This window comes from Musca autumnalis, unplaced genomic scaffold (assembly GCF_047663935.1).
Source record: "Musca autumnalis isolate F117 unplaced genomic scaffold, ASM4766393v1 scaffold_1, whole genome shotgun sequence".
NCBI classification, from domain to species: Eukaryota; Metazoa; Arthropoda; class Insecta; order Diptera; family Muscidae; genus Musca; species Musca autumnalis.
The window spans coordinates 101,286,587-101,307,389 of NW_027411644.1; the positions used below are offsets into that span (position 1 = coordinate 101,286,587).

Genomic DNA, 20,803 nt, shown 5'->3' on the forward strand with positions numbered 1-20,803 from the left:
TGTGTTTTCAAATTTGGTTTTTGTTTTGAAGCAAAAGCAAAGGAAAAATTATTACGAAAACTAAAGTTTGGGCGTGTTTCATTCGCACACATTCTTCTTTCGACATACAGAAACAGGCTGTAAGAATTTGTTTAAAAAATAAAGAAATACAAACTAAACTTGCGAACATTGCGGTAATTCACGAGACGGAAATTAGATTTGTAGTGAATTTTGAAATCTGAGATGGAGTCGGAGGACAATATGTATAAAAAACTTTGGATGGTGAATTTAACATGAATTTTAAAGTGGGATACACACCCAGCAAAAAAAAATGGAAGTGGTGCAAGTTGGAGTGAGGATTTCATTACATGCATGGATGCGCTTCCAGTGGACTAATGAAAAAGGCAATCCTTTTCCTCACATTTGGATTACATCCAACAAGCACTTTTATGTATAAACGATAAAAAATTCAATTTTCATTCAACAAATGAAATTAAAGTAATACGGCGTTTATATTATAGTTTTTTGCAGGGTTAACCTTCTTTATGAGGATTTGTTTGAAGTATATACAATGGAAATGACATTTGAAACCCAGACCCACTGGGTTAACCTTGTTATATATATATACGGTCTATAAGAATAAAACTAAAATGTCTTATTAATGGCCTGTTCCCGTACTTTACAAAGTGGTAAAAGTCGTAAACGATTTTCATACAAATTTTGTGTACGGGAACGCAAAACTCGTAAAAGTGGTAAAAATTGTAAAAATGGAGTGCTTCCTAGCTGCGTGCTGCGGAAGCAAAATGGAGTGCTTCCTAACTGCGTGCTGCGGAAGCAAAATTGAGTGCTTCCTTTCTGCGCGCTCCCTTGTAAAATTCACTGAGGAATTCATAGAAAAAGAAGCACTTCGTGACACTTGCACCAGTGATTTAACTGCTTCCGTGGATGCAAACTTTTTGCTGGGACACGATCAGTTTTGAATGTCAGTTTTGCTCAAATAATCGGTTGCTTGCCAGTGTGGCCGCTAATTTTTGTCAGTCATCAGGCAACCACAAACTATTTTGTGGTTGCTGGACAGTGTGTGTATCACGCTTAACGGAGTTTTAGGTCCAACTTGGCAGCACCATACAATTTTTCTTGACTTTTCAAGCGCGTCATTCATTGACTATTCTCGTGTCATTTCTGACACAAAACTTTACTCAAACTTTGGATGTGTTTAGGGCTTTCTGACCAAACCCAGCAAAAAGTTTGCATCCGCGGATGCAGTTGAATCACTACAAGTGTACGGTACATTTGCCGTTGGAGTACATATTTTTCTATGAATTCACTTATGAATTTTACAAGAGAGCGCGCAGCTGCGTCCATTTTGCTTCCACAGTATAGCTAGGATCCAAATCACAGCTTTTGATGTAGTGTTTTGGATTGAATTTAAAGGCACTCTTCGGATTGCATTTTTAATCAGTCCAAAGATGCAATTAATATGCAAGCCATTGCGAAATATCCCAAAATAAATAAAATGCATTTACTATTTGTGTAAAACAAGAACACAAAGAACTTAATGAACACAAGAAAGAGTGTCTAAAATTATAAGAATTTGTTTTAAAAAAATAAAGAAATACAAACTAAAGATATGAACATTGTATTAATTCACGAGACGCAAATTATTTTTGAAGTGGAGTTCGAGTTATTTTGTCAATCTGAGCTGAAGTAGGAGGAAAAATGAAAAACCATTTGGATGATGGAGCAAAATCAATTGCGGTGTCAGAAAATGCAGAGCAGAGGAAGTAAACTCAGTTACGATCAAATTAAATGGAAAATTTGTATAATTTGTGTTAATGTAATAAAAGCTGTGTTCCAGAACTAAAAAGTTTTTACAATTTTTACGACTTTTACACATTTTACTTGAAAAACCGTTCCCGTACACAAAAAAGTTGTAAAATGTTCACTTCTCTTTAAACAAAAATGGCGCTGAATGACGCTCACTTTAAAAGCTTTTTACTCGACAAATTTGAACGTGTAAAAAATAGTAACATGGTTGCCGGCGTCTGATTGGCTGGTACTCCGACTTTGACATTTGTTCCAGCCTATTTGACGTTTTTTCCACTTTTGCGTTCACGAACTTTTTGAAAAAACTTTTGTGTGGGATCAATTTTTTTCTCTTTCTCTCTTTTACAAGTTGTACTATTAAAAAGTACTGGAACAAAGCTAAAGTTAATATGTGTAAATGTAATAAAGTTAATATTATTGTTTTACAGGAATAAGCAATGTATTTTATTTATTTTGGGATATTTTCAATGGCTTGCATTTAATAGCATCTTTAGACTGCATTTAAATTCAATCCAAAACACTACATCAAAGGCTGTGATTTGGATTGAAAATGGAGTGCATCCTAGCTGTGTGCCGTGGAAGCAAAATGGAGTACATCCTAGCTGCGCGCTCTCTTGTAAAATTCATAGGTGAATTAATTGCATCCGCGGATGCAAACTTTTTGCTGGGAATGTGTAGGGATCAACCAACTGTTTTTTTTCTGCAGGGATCTCTACAGCAACTGTTTATAAAATGTATCGAACGGAGTGCATTTTTCATAACTCTGTTGGACTACATCGAAAGATGTTGTGAAATCATAACTCCAATTGCACAACTTCCAAAATTTTTTGCTGGGAAACTATATTGAAATACATGTATTTTGTTTTTGTATTTTTGTACGCACACGCAACACGCAGAGCTATAGGTTTGGCCCTTCAACGACCAACACCAAGTACCAATTGAAGCAAGTCTGTTAACAAGTACCAATTTTATCAACTCTTAATTGGCTTATTGAATCGCCATTTTTATTACATTCATTTCATTTCTTGGCGTGTATCAGAATCAGAGTATAGACACATTTTGTTGAAAAAAGATAGAAAATTTTTCCATTAAAAGAAGAAAAGTTTGATGAAATAATAAGTGGATTAGCAACAAAATACAGTGAATAATATAATACTGCAAAAAGAAAAGCAAAAGAACTGTGAAAATCTAACAAAGAAATGTCAGAAGTTGGAAAAAAATTAAGTGAGTTACGTGTTTGTGATCTCAAGGATGAGTTGGAGAAACGGAAATTGGACACAAATGGCTCAAAGGCTTCACTATTAGAACGTTTAGAAAAGGTAAGCCATAATTCATATTAAAAGCTAGCTTTTAAGGTAGTTATTTAGAATAACAAAAATGTATGGTTTTTACATAGGCTTTAAAGAGAGAGGGTGTGGACCCTGCCAAACACGTATTTGGTGGCCCAAAAACTACGACACCCAAAAAATCTGTAGCAACCCCCAAAACGCCAGTAGCAAAAGCCAAAGTAGCAGAAAAACCAAAACCGGCTGAAAAGAAATCACCAGATGCTGCTCCAAAGGAAGTTGAAGCAGTTGAGGCTACTGAACAGGAAGATGTCGCTGCAGATGAGGAACACAATGAGCCCGAAGAAGACAATGAGAATGTAGAAGCCGATGATGAAAATAATGAACATGATGTTGATCAGGTCGGTGAAGTTGATGAACATGATGAATGCCATGAAAATGGTGATGAAGAAGATGTAGCATACGATGAGGAAGCAGAAGATAATGAAAATGTAGACGATGAACCTGATGCTGGAGGAGAGGAAGAGGCTATTGATGAAACATACGAAGAAGATGAGAACAATGCCGATCAGGAGAATGAGGAAGGCAATAATGAAAATGAAGAAGGTATCAATTTAACAATTGGAGAAGATGAGCAACAATTATTGCACGACGAGGCACCCGATGATAAAGACAAATCTACTGGTGAGTAATAAATGATTAAGAAATAAATTGAATGCGTGTTTTTACCCAACTTATTGAATTATTGACTATGACCAGCGGAAAAGGTTTATATTGCCGTAATCAAGAAAACAAGTGTATCAGACCGACGTGAATAGATTTTTTATTTTACTAGGCCCAAGGCCCATATCTCGGGAAGTATAGACTTCCACCTAATAAAAACATATACTTTTGTGTTTAGGACAATAACCCTTCTGTGGTAAAAATTTCAAAAGAAGCCCAACATTTTCTGCGGAGAATTTAAATATATCATGTGGGGGAAGTCCATATTTCCCGAGATATAGGCTCCGAAAGTTACAAAAAACCATGACAAAAAGTATGATTTTGAAAAAATTTGATTGCATTAGCCCTATTTAGCATCTTTCCATAGGAGATAGTCTTAAATCTCTGCTTAAGGGCGGGTATTTTTGACAAAAATTTAATTTTTGAAAACTTTCTGTGGGAAAAGTTTCAAACCCAGCCACTACATTCAACTTGCTCCAAGAATGTAACCTTATGAAGGGTGTAAAAGTCGGCTACGCAAACGAAATTTTCTTATAAATTATAAGTTTATCCTAATAGCCGAGCGCCGGACATCGATTTAAGACTTTCACGGATACGCTATTTTTGGGAACTGTGAAGGCCTGTATCTCGGGAAGTATTGACTTCCCATAGGTCAAATATATTTTGTGTTCAGGACAACGAGACATATATTATATCGTCGGCTTTTCTTAGCATTCAATTATGGTAAAACTGATTTGGGATTTTGTTATTTATATTTTAGCATCTGAAAAAAAATTATCTACAAAGGATTCAAAATCTGACAAAACTTCAGGAAAAGATGATAAAAAGTCAAGTCACAAAGATGAAAAAGATAAGAAAAAAGATGAAAAGTCCAGTGACAAAAAGGATGAAAGGTAAAAAGCAATGCCCAAATACGTTAAAAACAAAAAGTATGGACTAACATCTTCCCTTCCTTTATATTTTCAGCGATAAATCTAAGTCTAGCCAAAAGGACGACAAAGGTAACTTTTTAGGAAGAATGCAGTTTAAAAGAATAATTTTTATAGGCTTTTGGTTAAATATTAGTTTAGAAGAAAGTGTCAGTGTAAAAAACAAAAACAATCCAGAAAAAAATCAGGACTATCGAAAATACAAGAAAGTGTGAATTTATATGCATAAGAAAAAAACAACATGAATGGAGAGCAAACAATGGAAAATGATGCTGTGAGTATACATATTCTAATTGTTTAGGTTGGCCAAAAAATAATGGATTCTAGAATTATGATAAATTAATCGGGAGAACAATGTGCATGGTAATATTTTTTATGCAGTCTCCAGCAGCATTGATGTAAATACATATATGAATGGACTAAGGAAAAGGAATCCGTTATAGCATTATTATGTAGCAGATGAAGTCTTTGAAAAAGGAATCAATACCTTTTCCACCCACATGCAGTAATTAAATGATTAGATATACAGCTTGGAATGGAATTCATTCATAGAAAGAAGATTTATCACTGTGCAATATAAAAAGTTCGTCAGATTATACACCAAATTTGTTTTATCGGATTTCGAAATACCCTTCTGGAAATTATTCCAGTGGCCTTACGTTGTTATTTTTTTAAGATATACTGTTACTAAGTATTATCCTTGTTCCAAGTCCAAGTATTATCCTTGTTCCTTCTGATTGTGGTATTGGAAGAAAAGTATCACTGTTGGTGTTATACCGTTTACGGCATGCTGTTTCAAATTTGGCAAAAGTTTGCCATTCTTTCTGATAACTAACTAAAGGTGAAGGAGCTGAGAAGAAAGTGAAAAAAATGTCATTTCTATAAAACCAAAACACTTTATTTTGGTAGCATTGTAACATCTCTTCTACGGAGTGCCGAGTTGATAAAAATAAGCCTAGATGTTTTTTTTGTATACCTGGAGCACAACGACTGTATAGGAGAATATGATTCAGATTGCACTCTTGTCTATTCGGAGTGTACTGCTGTAAATTATGTGACTATATCTCCGCTGATAACTCAGTAACCAACGTGTTTTTATTCTCGGATGATCGTATATGCTTTGGAGATTAAATGGATTCCTACTGCTAAATACTTGTTAAACGAGCTTTGTACATCCCCAGATTCCTGTGTCCATGAGCAAACATCGAGGGAATGTAAAGCCTATGGATATTTTATAACCCATTTATTACATTTCACATTAATTTTACCCTCCATATCAGCCAGCTGTTGTTTCGGAATTGGTGTTGTATCCGTAGATGTTTCCCTGAAAAAAGCCACGGCATGTACAATTGTTGATGAGTTGAAAATCTTTGCCGAATTTGCTGGGTCCTTCAGGAGCATATATCCCATGGCCGGGGAAAGTAGATATTCCAGTTGTTGTAGCAACATACGACTTTGGTTTCGGGTCAATCCGGAACAAAGAACCCGCTACCATGGATTGGAAGTTTTTCACTAGTCGTACCTGTGGAATTAAAGGAAACCTATATACAATTTTTATAGACAGACACAATTTTTATATGAAAACATTATAAAGTTAAATTAAAATTGCAAGGACAAGAAGTTTGGCCTTGATTAATGTGGTATTGCAGTATTGCTGAAAAGGCTCGGTCGTATCAACGAATGTAACAGAAAATCATCATAATCTATCCAACGGCCACAGCGAGTGAAGTGAATTCCCACACCATACAAGCAAAGCTGGCCCCCAGAAGGTTACATCTGCTCAACAAACTCTCCCATAAATTCACACTTTCTTGTTATATGTATGTTTTGTAAAAATTAGAAGCAGTGTTTAGTTTTAGTTATTAAAAAAAGAAAAAACAAAAAAGAAAATCCTGTGATCAGAGTGACCAGATAAAATATTTTTAAGAGAAAAAAGTGAAAAAAGCAATAGTATTTCATTTCCCATGAGGAAGCGAAAATAAAATAACTAAAAACCAAATACTTTTCAGAACAACAACAACACATTTACATGTATATAACTCAACCTTCTTCTCTCTCTACTCTGTTATTATTTATATGGAAATTCCAGAGAAATCATCTGCAAACAACTCATCATCGACTGCCACCAACTCAAAATCTACTAGCGGCAGCAAATCGTCCTCCTCGGCCGCAAATGCATCACGCAATCTTTGGGTATCCGGTTTATCGTCGTCAACACGAGCTAGCGATTTAAAGACAATATTCTCCAAATATGGTAAAGTCATTGGTGCTAAAGTGGTTACCAATACACGTACACCTGGTACTCGTTGCTATGGCTACGTAACCATGTCATCGTCTAGCGATGCCAGTCGCTGCATTGATCATTTGCATCGCACCGAATTGCATGGCCGCATCATTTCTGTGGAACGTACCAAAAATGAAATTGGTGGCAGTGCTGCAAATCCAAAGGACAGTGGTAAAACTTCTGGCTCAACACGTTCAGAATCCAAAAAGAAGGACGACATGAAAAAGTCCTCTAGCAGCAGCAGTGGTAAGGAAAAAGCAAGTGGCGAATCTGGTAAAAAGGACAGTAGCGCTGGTGAAACTAAAAAGGATGATCGTGACAAAACTTCTCGTTCCAAAGATGGTAAAAGCAAAGAATCTAGCCGAGGCGATAAGCCGTCTGAATCAGCAGTGAGGCGTCGTCCACTACACACCACCGACAACCGTTATAACCATTATCAACGTCAACGTGAAAATCGTGAGCGCATGCGGCAACGAGAAATTCTCTCCTACAAGAAAATACGCGAAGAAAGGGAACGTCAGCGGCTGCGCGAGAAAGAGCGTGAATTGCGTGAAGAAGAACGTCGTCGCCGTGAGATTCGTGAACGCCAGCGTCAAGAAGAAGCCCGTTTGGCAGAAGAACGTAGAAAATTGGCATTGGAACGTGAACGCTTGGAGCGTGAAAAGGCTGAACTGTTACGTTTGGAACGTGAACGCCAGAAGTTGGAGCGTGAGAAATTGGAATTGGAACGTCTTGAGATAAAACGCCAACAAATGAAGTATGCTATGTTTAAAAACCCTAGAAACAAAATTTTGCTAACGTGCATTTCTGTGTATATTCACTACATTTGAGTGTAGTGAAATAATGATGGATGAGTAGTAAAGTTTTTTTTATATAATTGTGACCATAAACATTTTTAATATCGGTAATCCATCCAAATATTCAATGAAAAAGAGAATCGAAAAACATTTTCTTCTATACGAATACAGTGTTATTCGCCCAATTCTACGTGGATTCAGATACGAATCACCATATACATACATATACCGTTTTGTCGTTGACACAATGATTTCTCACCAAGAAAAAAATAGTTTTATTCCCGATCTCTCGTAAATGTATTTGCAAGCTATTACTACTACTCATTCTAAATATTTTGATGCTGTTCGTTATATTCAACGCAACGCAACCAAAATGAAAACCACAACCACCATCCCGTTTAATGTGAAAGTGAACGAAACACCAACAAATTTGTTATGTATAATTTAGGGGGGGGGAGTGGGTTTGTTTGCTTAATTCTGCTATTCAATTATTAATAATGTTCCTTTGTTTTACCATTTTCTCTCTTCACCTCTCTCACCAATGTGTGTCTGTTGTGTGTGTATGTGTGTCGTGTTTACGCCACTTTAAACATCACCTGATGGACATATTTAAAGGATTATGGAAACTCGTGATGATCCTATTAAACGTTTGAGCAAGCGTGATGACCATTATGGAGTGGATCGTAAACGTTCAGGAGCTACGGATCGTTATGAAGCACCTCCTCCACCAAGATTTGATGCCTCGTTGGATACAACATCAAGAAGGTAAGTTTAATTTAAGATACATACATGTCATAACTTGTTTTTATCATTCGTTCATTTATACATGTATTTCATTTGTATATTTTTCTGTCCAACACCTTGAAAGATAAGTTTTTATTTTTTTCATACACGTAACATCTTTTGCAGAATTTTAAAGATATAGAGTGCGAAGATGAATATGAAGTTTATATGTATTTGGTAAATGTTATCAGAGTTGTTTCTTTTGTTAGCAGAAGTCGTAAATTTTTTCAAGTTTATTTTGCAAACATACGTGAAATTTACAATAAGTTTAACAATATAGAAGATTCTCAACATGAGAGTGAGAAAATAGCGTAATAGTTATGAATGCCTATTCTGTTGCTGTTACTTTACCTCAGTCTTATTAACATCGGTTCCTCTGCATTTATCTCTCTTTACATGCATATTTCACCTACAAAAAAAGGGGGTTTGGATTAAGAGTTCTTATATGACTTATCTACAATTTGCTACTACAGTTTGTTTGAACTGAATGGTAGCAATGGTGGATTCCATTCTAGGTGCACGTGGATCATTTTTATTGGGAGAACTCATACTGATGATTTTTTGTAATAACGCTATTATCTCGAAAATGGTCTTCAATGATAACAATCATCAATACAAAAGGGAATTATGATGCAGGCTTTGAAATAGGTAATGGGATCATGGAGGAGGCCTCACACTCATTCATTCGTAACGACAGACATACACCTTTTTCAGATGTAATTCGAAACATTTTAGTTGTAATTTGTAAAATTTCATTTGTAATTCGAGTTATTCCATTTGTAATTCGAATTATTCTATTTGTAATTCGAGTTATTCCATTTGTAATTCGAATTATTCTATTTGTAATTCGGATTATTCTATTTGAAATTCGAATCATTCCATTTGTAATTCGGTTTATTCCATTTGAAATTCGAATTATTCCATTTGTAATTCGAATTATTCTATTTGTAATTCGAATTATTCCATTTGTAATTCGAATTATTTTATTTGAAATTACAAAGGAAATCATTCGAATAACAAATGGAATAATTCGAATTACAAGTGGAATAATTCGAATTTCAAGTGGAATAATTCGAATTAGACATGGAATAATTCAAATTACGAATGGAACACTTCGAATTACATATGGAATAATTCGAATTTCAAATTGAATAATTCGAATTACAAATGGAATATTTCGAATTACAAATGGAATAATTCGAATTACAAATGGAATAATTCAAATTACAAATTGAATTATCAAATTACAAATGAAATGTTACGAATTAAAAATCAGAATTCTCGAATTACAATTAAAATAATTCGAATTACATCTGAAAAAGGGTGTAGTGTGGCGCTACCGCCTGCTCCCTTATTTCTGCCCTTTCCATAAAGTCATGAACCACTCATATAGAGATAATATTCCGCACGTCAACAGCATTGCCGCATGTTATCACCCAGGCATGAGCAACCTCCGCCAAGGTGATAATAAAATTGTCTTTGGTGATTTCTATGATCATCACGTGATATATCACTGCCAGCTTCCAAACGATCCACTCGGCGCTTTTATTGCAAACAATATGTGCTGACTTCGCTTCCATCAATGAACTTCGCTTCCAGTCTATGCCTGGTTCCTTCTATTCACATCTTGGCAATTACAGGTATCATTAAATTCTGATCACATTCCGATCCTGTGCGAAAAGAAATAGTCTTTAAGGCTGCAAAGCGCTACATTCCAGCGCGTAGACCAAATCATGAGACAAAATTACACATCCAAGGCGTCATGATTGGCAGAACTGTACGAACCAACGACCCATTTGACGATAGAAATGTGCAATTGAACGCATAAATAAAGAATCTTGTTCTCGAATACGGTCGTTTCAAGTGGCTCCAAAATCTCGACCCGAACACTGCACAATTAATTTTAAGCAACTTTGCTGTGCAATAAAAAATCTCTTTGATTCCAATAAGAATAAAAATCACTATTCAGATTCAAAAAAATGTGCAACACACTTCTGCCGCCAATTTATTGAGTATACAACAGGTCCAGACGAGCTGAATTCCGGTGATGCAAGTCACTTATGTTTGATTTGCCGGCCATCTCCTTCACATCTAATGAAGTTGAGAGAATTACGATTAAATCATTCAAAGCGCTTATCTATGGTAAAGTTAAATAAATTCGGAGCAGCAGGTTTGAGCTACTTGACAAAAGTCTTGGAATAAAATTTCGATTTGCTAATTCCGCAAGTTTGGAAGGTGGCTCGCATAACTCTCATTGTAAATTCAGAAAAATACGCTAACAATGGAGAAAGTGTGCAACACTATTTAGCATCTACCCTTGCGGAACAGGTCTGACCCAACTGCATTCTTGAGATGTAAAACAAATAAGTGTATTTTGCATCTCACCTCATTCACATCCAGTGAAGTTGGGAGCATTATCTGCAAGTCTAAACCATCAAAGGGCTTAATCCAGATGACTTATCGATGGTAATGTTAAAGAAGTTCGGAGTAGTTTGTTACTTGACAAAAGTCTTGGAACTATTAATTTTACAGTTGGTAATTCCGGACATTTGGAATGAGTCTCGTGCAATATCCATTCTTAGCGCAAGCACGAATTTGCAAGGCATAACGACATATATTGCGAATTACCTAAATCAGCGACGACCAGCACTTGATCTGTCCAAGGCGTTCGATATTTCGGACATCATGAACTCCACTTTTCCCAGTGATGTTAAAGGTTGGATTGCTAACTACCTAAATGGAAGGCAAGTTTTCGTTGAATTCCGAGATTAAAATACGAGCACCGCTAAGTGGAATCCTATTTCCAATTTTATTTAACAACTATCTTGAAAATCTCCCACCTCCATCAGTAAATATGTTGGTGGTGTCGTATGCAGATAACGGCACAATAAGTTTATTTGGTTTCAAATCAACGACGTGTGTGCTAAAATTTCTAACTATTTAGCCAACATTACAAATTTCTTGCGGCAGAGCGTAATCTAAAGTTATTAATGGTCAAGTAGATTTGTACTGCAAGGATAGTTTAAAAAATGGAACTTGAGCTAAAATATCAAATATTTTCAATAACCTTTGTAATTTATCGATCCTAATATTATAGCTACGAAATCAAAAAGTCATTTAAAGCATGTTTATAAAACGTTTTTGTTACAATATTTCTTGAATTTATCTGAAAGTTCTTGGTAACTTTTCCAGGTTGAGAATTAAACCCACATTCCTAATAAAGTGGGTCAAATTTGTTGTACGATTTATCGGAATGTTCCATTTTACTAAATTAAAGCAGAAAACTGACCAATATTTGCATGGGTAGTACAATTTTTCAATTTTATTTGATTCAAACGTTTTCTGATGATTGCAAAAATGGAACACTTTTGTACGATTTTTATTATAATTGGGATATTGTCCGAAAATATGGCAACACCGTTGTTTTTTTCTTGTGAATGTTGGCATAGTATAAAACTCTCAAAAATAAATAGTATGGATCAGTAATACAAACACATTAGAAGATACCTCAATATATAAAATGAAAAAAATGTAAACCTATTCAGATGATCGGGAAGTGTATCTGTAAGAGGCAACTCGAAGTACTTTAAGAATAGGGTCTTCTGATATTTGTGAGAAGTTTACGCGTGAAGCAAGCAACAGACTTCATTGTATTTTAACCTTTAGTCATTTTCTGAGTACAAGGCTCTCTATGCTTTTCCTTATGCTCACAAGCAACGAAAACATAAAAGAACAAACCAAAGAAAATTTTAATCTCCCAGGAGGTCAAAGCAATTTAAAATGCTCCCACAATTGCGGCAAGATCCACGTATCCGGTAGTACATCATGTTTAGACAGTGTTTCAGAAACATCTTGATTACCCTAGGTTCCTCAAGAAGTTAAGCGGAAAAGAAGAACCGCATGACCGACCATTGGCTTTGGATCATCGAGATCACATTGTCTTAGTTCAGATATTGTTATGTTAATTTACCTGCAATCCAGCGGTACAACATCGTCGGCATAGGCGATTATGCTGATTGTCCAAACCCATCAGTTTATTATTAATCACCAGTATAAAAGTAAAGTTGGGGATGCGTTCTTCGTCACTGCCTTCTTAATAGTCGTTTTTCTGTTGTCTGAATTTTTTATTTCTTCAGGATTTCATATATCCAATTTTCCGGATATCTGTCTTACTAAGCGGGAGGTGAATCGATTCAAGTTCTACGTTATTGAAGGCCGTCAAAACAAAGTTTTAGTTCCTCATTTACCTCTCAATTTATCCTCAATGTTCCAGTAATACATTTTCTACAGATTTGGCCTTAATGTTGACATGTTGTGAGCTCCTTAAGTGGTATCAATATGACTTTTATTTCCAAGTCAATAGGGAGAATTGGCTTGTTGGTCTGGTCTGTAGTCATTCAGTGTTTATTGACAAGGCTTTCGAGCTTTGGGAATGTAAGCTACCCTCACTTCTCTACACATAACTACACCTTCTTCTTACCCGGCCAGTAGGACTGAAAGAGAAAACTCTTCTTGAACTCTTGATGAAGTCTTAATAGACCGAGTTAGTGAAAGTTAGAAATTGACCACAAGTGAAGATTCGGCATATTTTCTTTCCTTTATTCACCAAAATGCAATGCTCGTCTTGCAACTGAAGCCGAGTTCGAGTCTCTGGCAAGACAACAACAAATTGCTTAATGGTAACCTACATTTATTTCTCGAATATCGACGTAACCCACAAAACGAAAACTTTACAGGAGAAGGAAAAAACGTTATAAAATTAAAAACTGTTTTATGGAATATTAATCTTATAAAGGTGAGTATATGGGATATTATCGATCATATACGAAGAGTAATAAGCAGTGAAACCAAAACATGTGAAGGGCTTAGTTTTGAGATCCTCCATTACAACAAAATCTGCAATATTATCCCATTTTCCGAAATGCCATTTCTTGAATAGGATCGTTGTTTTTGAACGTAGAAGCTTGAAATTTTGACAGAGCATGTATTTTAGCTTTATGTATAATATTACTCCAAAAAACGAATTTAGATTTTCATGTCGGTTACGTCTTCGGGCATTTATGGTGACGATATGTAGTTCAACCGCATTGAAGTAATTCAAAAGTACTGATATCGAAGATATTGCGTTCGGCGATATGAATATGAATGTCATACGACATTGAGGAAGGTCTTCCTCTTATTCCTTTTGGATTGTTCATTTTGAGATTCACATCATTTCATTCATTCCCACATTATTTTAATGGTAACATTCCCTATATTACTATATGAAAAAGAAACTATAAATAATGCATCTTTTATAAACAAAGTGACTTATATTCTAGCAAACGTGATGATTATGTTAGCTCGTCCAGCAAACGTATTGATGATTACACATCGTCCTCTTCAAAACGTATGGATTACGGTGGCAGTTCAAGTGGTACTAAACGATCTGCCATCGATGACTTTTCGGATATCCCGAGCAAACGTAGCACTGATGATTATTCGAAACGCGGTGGAGATTATATGGGTTCATCATCCAAACGGAGTGGCTTAGACGATTATACAGCGGGTGGTAAAAGCAGTCGCGATGACTACAAACGAGAAGTAGAACTTCGTCATTTACCAACATCGGGAGGTGGCGGCGGCGGTTCCACATATCATTCCAGCAGTTCAATGCACAAGAGTGGAGGTGGTAGCGGTAGCGGTGGTGGACGTTATGATGACCGTACCACATCCCATGGTTATCGTCGTATGGATGATATGGGGTAAGTTTAAAAAAATGAATAAATCAAAGTTCTAATTAGTCTCATCCCTAAGTTTAGAATTGGTTCATTTCGTATACCAATTGGCTTTCTTGACTCCCAATTGCAAACACTATTAAGCAGCATTATTTTATTTTTACAGCAACAAACGTTATGATAACACAGGAGGTTTTGGTGGTGGTTCCAGTGGCAACACAAGTAGCTGGAATCCTTCTTCGTCATCTCATATGGGCGTTGGTGGAGTTGGGTCATCTATGAAATATTCCAGCAACGGCATGTCTTCAAACATGCATTCCGGTTCGAGTTGGTCCAAATCGAATGCCGATGATAATAGTTGGCGGGCATTGCCATCAACACAGGATCGTTATGACCGTACCTATAATGAACGTGGAACTGGAGGCTACTCTGCAGGTGGCAGCAGTGGAGGCGGTGGTGGCATGTACAACAGTGGTGGTCGCTCTGGTCAAGATCGTTATGGTGGACCCGTATCATCACGTTACTAAAGACACATGGCACACTTGCCAAGAAACCCTCGTTTGGAGTCGTCTCTGGTATTAAGACAACAACAATATATTGACAATTATTCCTTATTTGAGTTTAAACAGTAGTTGAACAAAAAGAAGATAACATATTAGTTGTTAATTACAATGAGACACACGTAGAATAGCTTTGTTTTTCCACTTTGGTTTAACTTAATGTCAATTGACCTTCTTTATTCGTCATGAATTACATTTTCATTACATACGATGAGATGATGGGGTAGGGTCAACTTTTTTTGTTTCTCCTTATTTTTGATTGTTTTCTTTATCCTACTTTAAGTAACTATTCAAATGGCTACAAATAACATTTTATATGTTTATTCCTAAATTATCTAGATCTAAAATTCACCACCAGTACATGTTTATATGTATTGTAATTAAAATTTAGTCCATAATGGTTCTAAGACATCAATAAAAACAATATTTTAATCATAAATGGTTGTCGTTACTGAATCGAAAGCAATATGAGGTATTTGTGTGAACTTGAACAGATCAATAATCAAATATCAAATAAGTTAGCAGGGAGAAAATATTAAATTGACAAAGCAACAATTTCAAACTGATAGTCGTGCTTAATGTTGGAGGGTAAGTATCCTTCGACGTATGTACTTGCAGTTACCGAATTCCACTAAACAACAAAATCTGTCCTGTGTACCGCAATAGCGAATTGAATTAAAATTATTGAGTATATTTTAATTTTGTTGTGTAAAAAGTACAAATATTAAGCCACTCTGTGACGGTATCTCAAATAGATTAGTACATATTTAATATATTCTACTAACGTCGGCTATAGTTGAGAACCGCCACATCTCCTGTCTGGTCCTTCAAAGAGTTGACAACGGAACGCAACTTCAAAAGAGGACACACATTGTCACTACCGTGGTCAAAAATACGTACTACGAAATACAAATTTATTGATGATTGATCCCGCGGACCAGAAAACTCATTTTTCATAAATTTTTTTATGGAAACTACCAATTTTTTAAGTGTTTTTCTTTCATCTGATAGAGAAAATCTTTTTTGAATTTTTGTTTTTGAAAAATTTTGCAGTCTTGTGGTAAATGGCTACCTGTGAAACCCTTTTCTTGTAAAAGCCTTTTGCGGTGCCAACCAAAGCTCGAAAACGGATGGGCCGATCTTGGGCGTTTTAAGAAGCTAATAATCTTGTCTTTATGCGAGTTTTAAAAAATCGATTAAAAAATAATTGTGAGCTGTCAATGTCAAAATTTCGATTTTAACGAAAAAATTACCTCTTTTTCTCCACAAATTTGCGGCATACTCTATACATACATATATCTCATACAAAAGGAAAGACCCATAGTTTCTTTTCTGAGTCTATTTATGCATGTCCGTCCGTCCGTCTGTCCATGTATTTTTGTTCGCAACGTGCAGGTCGCAATTTTTGTCCGATTCGGCTGAAAATTGGGGAATATATATGAGGAAAAGTCAAAATTTTTTAGTTTCCATGAAGCCAAGGTTTGCACTATTATAATACGCGAACTATTGTAGTTTACCAGTAACTATGACTATTGCTGGATTAATTTAGATGTTTTTGTACAAAGCTCAAAAATTTAGTAAAAAAATTTAATTTACGTGGTAGTTACGACCGCGTAAAGGAAAAAACATAGGTAAAACACGTTGAAGCTAAACAGGTTTTTTACATTGCTATTCGATTTCTTATTAAACCATTCAAATGACGGACATCTGTCCAAAGTAAAAGTAGGACAATACAAAATGAAGATTACACTTCTAATGTATCACTTTCCAAAATTTCCACTGCATCCACCTTTTATGGATGCTGACATTTTGAAGCCGGATTTCAGGTGTTTTTTGTATTTTTTATGTAACTGGGACGCGCATTCGGATATTTCGAAAAACCAATTATAGGATTAAAGAACTCGCGATTTCGCATAATCTGATATGTATATTGAGTATGTAGCCCACACAGCAGCAGAGTAGTCTACTGCCAAAGGCCAAAATTTAGTGCGATATTTTTTCTAAAAAACCTATTTTTTGGGTACAGTATTTACAATATCGTTTTTATTGTGCTGGTACCCCGCGATATTTTAGTTTTTCGACGATCCGGATCATATGAATCACAGATCGTAAAAATCCATCTACTAGAACGGCGGAAATGGCTACTGCAAAAATTGAAACATTTGCGAAAAATGTTTTTCAAAATATCGCTGACTAATTCGCGTTTTATGTGGATCGTTTCCATTTCAATGAAGAAAATGAATCCTCACTCGCGTTTGTGCGAAAACAGCGGTTTGAAAAATTTAGTGGCATGGGAGCTGTATCCGATTTATCCAAAAAATACTGTGTGATGCTACATCCACGGTTCTTGATGGATTTTATTGAAATATGTTTAGATCGATGTATTTTTTCACGGTTGATAGTGAAATCGGATGCGCATAAAAAGTATATGCACTTTGTGCAAAATATAAGCGTTATACAGTTTGTTGCACACTAAACTGCAGACGATGCTACATCTTAGCGGCCAAAGTAAATCCTGGCAAATGTGTACAAATTAAAAGAGAAGAATTCGCTGTATTGGTAAACCGCATGCGCATCAAGTGATTTTGAGGATTTCGCGATTTACACGCATTTCAAAATGAACATTACCCGATACAATTTTATTTCAAGATTATACCCCATTTAAAGGAACCCAACATTTATTTGAAAGATATCCGTATCTTCTGCTAGATGTTAGCGTGTTTCGAGAAGTGATTAGAATAAAAAACGTGATTTATTGCGTGAAATTTAACTAAAATAGAAGGAAAACTCCGATCTATTTTGCTTACATTTTGTTCAACTAACTCACAAAATAAATTTTAATAAATATTTTCTCTTACAAAAATTTTATAAATTTCTCCAATATATTTTTTGTTTTATGTACTTTGAATTTTTTTATTATCATTGTAAAATACCTATTGTAATCTTGTATAAATATCCCATTATTTTCTATCGCGCGCACATGGTCTCAGTCACCCGGCGCCTTTAAATCTATATTTTATAAATTAATTTATAAAATATTTGTAAATAAATAAATAAATAAATATTTTTTGTTTTTTGCTATAATATGCAAACCGCTAAATGGATTTGTATAGTTTTGGTTTCATTTGAATCTTCGCGATGTTTAGATTGCGTACATATTTTTTATATATTTTTCAGATGCATAAACAGCTTGAATTTTATTAGAACAAGTTGTAAACTACCAATTGTTTTGAATGCTTTCCTAATTTCCGCGAAAATTTACAACTTTTTCACTAAAGTTATGGGACCTCAGTAAACATATAGTATGTAGGGAGCCCCTAATTAATAGAGTTTCTCAATATAATGATTAGAGTCTTTTAAAGATTTTTTTCTTTTTATCAGAATTGAAACCGCCATAACTTTTGCGCGCAACAACCAAAATTAGTATCTCGAACAGATTTAAGAATGGGATTTTTTTCCCAATCTGTGTAAGAAAAATCTTTCATGTAGCTTAAAAAAAATTTTTTAATTTTTTTTTATGGAAAACTAAAAAATTTTGTCTTTTCTTCATATATTTTTTTTAGCCATAGGAAGAACGCTAATGCTTTTGGTTAATATCGGTTCAGATTTGGATATAGCTCTCATATTTTCGGCCGATTTGACGTATTTGCTGCACCAAAAACGCTATATACGTCCGATTTTGATGAAGTTTGGAATGTGTGACTGAACTCGGTCTAGAAATAAGTGTGCCAAAAAGGAAACGAAATAGACCCATAGTTTATTTTCTGAGTCGATTTATGCATGTCCGTCCGTCCGTCTGTCCATGTATTTTTGTTCGCAACGTGCAGGTCGCAATTTTTGTCCGATTCAGCTGAAAATTGGGGAATATATATATTTTTTTAGCCACTATTGCTTTTGGTTAAAATCGGTTCAGATTTGGATATAGCTCTCATATATATTTTCGGCCGATTTGACGTATTTGCTGCACCAAACACGCTATATACGTCCGATTTTGATGAAGTTTGGAATGTGTGACTGAACTCGGTCTAGAAATAAGTGTGCCAAATTATATCGAAATCGGTTCAGATTTGGATATAGCTCGCATATATATTTTCGCCTGATTTGTCTGATCTGTCCAATTTTGATAAAATTTGGAATGTGTGACGGAATTTTGTCTAGTAATAAGTGTACCATATTATATATGTAGATATCAGTTCAAATTGATATACATATGGTAATATTCAAAAAAGTTTTACAATCGTTGAAGTTGAGGTTCACCATTTAATAAGTCGCGAACTGTTAATATATTTTATAAAATATGGATACATTTTTATTAATTGAATTGTTTTAGCCACGATCTCATAATATGGACCATAACAAATAGTTTTCGTGGAAGCTGCGTTGGTGGTAATATAAAAAAATCGGTAAAATGTGTTGAAGTTTACAAGTTTTTTGTGTTCTTTCTTGATTTCTGGCCAAACAACGCAAAATTCAAACCTATTCTCAAAGAAAGAACTAAATAATACCCCTTGGGAAACATGGTTCTAGTGCATGACTTTTCGATATATACACTACATCCCACTAAAATTGATGCTGACATTTTGAAGTTTTGATTTCAGTGTTTTTCGAATTTTTCTAATAATTAGATGGTGCAACTGGATAATATTTTCAAACTAGTTACAGGATTGTAGAACTAGCGATTCTACGTCGTTTGATGTATATCTCATGAGTGTGCTCCGTACAGCTTCCTAGTAATAGGAGTCCAAAGACCAAAATTTGGTGCGTAAATTTTCTGAAAAAAACTACTTTTTGGCTTTAAAATTTACAACTGTCGTACAGGTACCCCTGAACCCCGCGTGATTTTACTTTTTTTACGTGCCGGATCTAATAAGACCTTTCGCGTTCGAATCCATCCACTAAAACGCCGGATATAGATACCTTGAAAGTAGGAAATTCTGCAAAAATATATTTTGACAATTCCGCGAATTGAACCGCGATTTTCTTTGATTATTTTTACATAATTGTAATCCTTTATACGCGATTATAATATGTGCCAAAAAGAGGTGTCACAAATTACAAAGATTCGGGAGTAATATCCCTATTAATCCCAAAATAGGATGTGGTGGCACATCCGCAGTTCTTGACGAATCTGTCTAAAATCATTTATATTGACGTATTTTTAATAGGCGGTCATTGAAATCGGATGCACCTTATAATCATATGCACATCGCGCAATTTTTGCCCATTTGAATGTTTTTTGAATAGTAAGATGCAACTGATGGCACACTTTGGCCGCTGAATGAAACATGGGAAAATCCATGCATATTGATAGACATGGACTCCCTGTATCCGAAAAGCACATGCACCTCAACTGATTTAAACGGATTCGTGAATTATACGGTTTTTAACTTCAATGTTTTTTCTTTGATTGTAATTTCAATATTACTCTCTACTTCTTATTTCTATTGCTTATCACAGAAAGCAAATATACTTTTACGATGACTAATTACTTTTCTTGTAGAAGTTTAAGCAAAATACTTCAGGATTTTTATGGAAATTTAGCGAAATAATAGAATAACTCCCAACATTATTTTCAAATTTTTCGTATTTAACCAAAAAATATATTTTTGAAATAATTCCCAACTATAAGTTTCCGTTCTTTGTTGCTGTAATATGCAAGCTATAAACGCGATCTTTATAATTTTGGTTTCACATTTTTCTACGCGTTGTCTAGATTATTTTTAAATTATTTGATTAGAGATTTTTAAGGACTCTGAGTTAGAATAAATAAAATTTACTCCATGATTTGTTCATTATTTGTTGATTTTCCGCGAAAATAAAAATAAATTTAACAACTATTTTAGCATCTACGCATAGATATCAAATGCTGTTAACGATTCATATATACATGTTATTATTACAACACAATAGGAATTTTC

General features: G+C 34.9%; 1 protein-coding gene across 2 annotated transcripts; it reads left to right on the forward strand.

Annotated features, from left to right (window-relative positions):
• Positions 1-2,742: 2,742 nt before the first annotated feature.
• Positions 2,743-15,324, forward strand: Saf-B (Scaffold attachment factor B). 2 transcript variants are annotated; one of them, XM_073986318.1, is made up of 8 exons: positions 2,743-3,125; positions 3,203-3,776; positions 4,576-4,708; positions 4,782-4,816; positions 6,834-7,785; positions 8,441-8,590; positions 13,915-14,352; positions 14,492-15,324. In XM_073986318.1, the coding sequence occupies exons 1-8, from the start codon at positions 3,006-3,008 to the stop codon at positions 14,850-14,852; spliced, it is 2,763 nt and encodes a 920-aa protein (XP_073842419.1). In that variant the 5' UTR covers positions 2,743-3,005; the 3' UTR covers positions 14,853-15,324. The 2 variants fall into 2 exon arrangements, with proteins under 2 accessions (XP_073842419.1, XP_073842430.1); XM_073986329.1 differs by having other exon boundaries at positions 13,930-14,352.
• Positions 15,325-20,803: the final 5,479 nt, after the last annotated feature.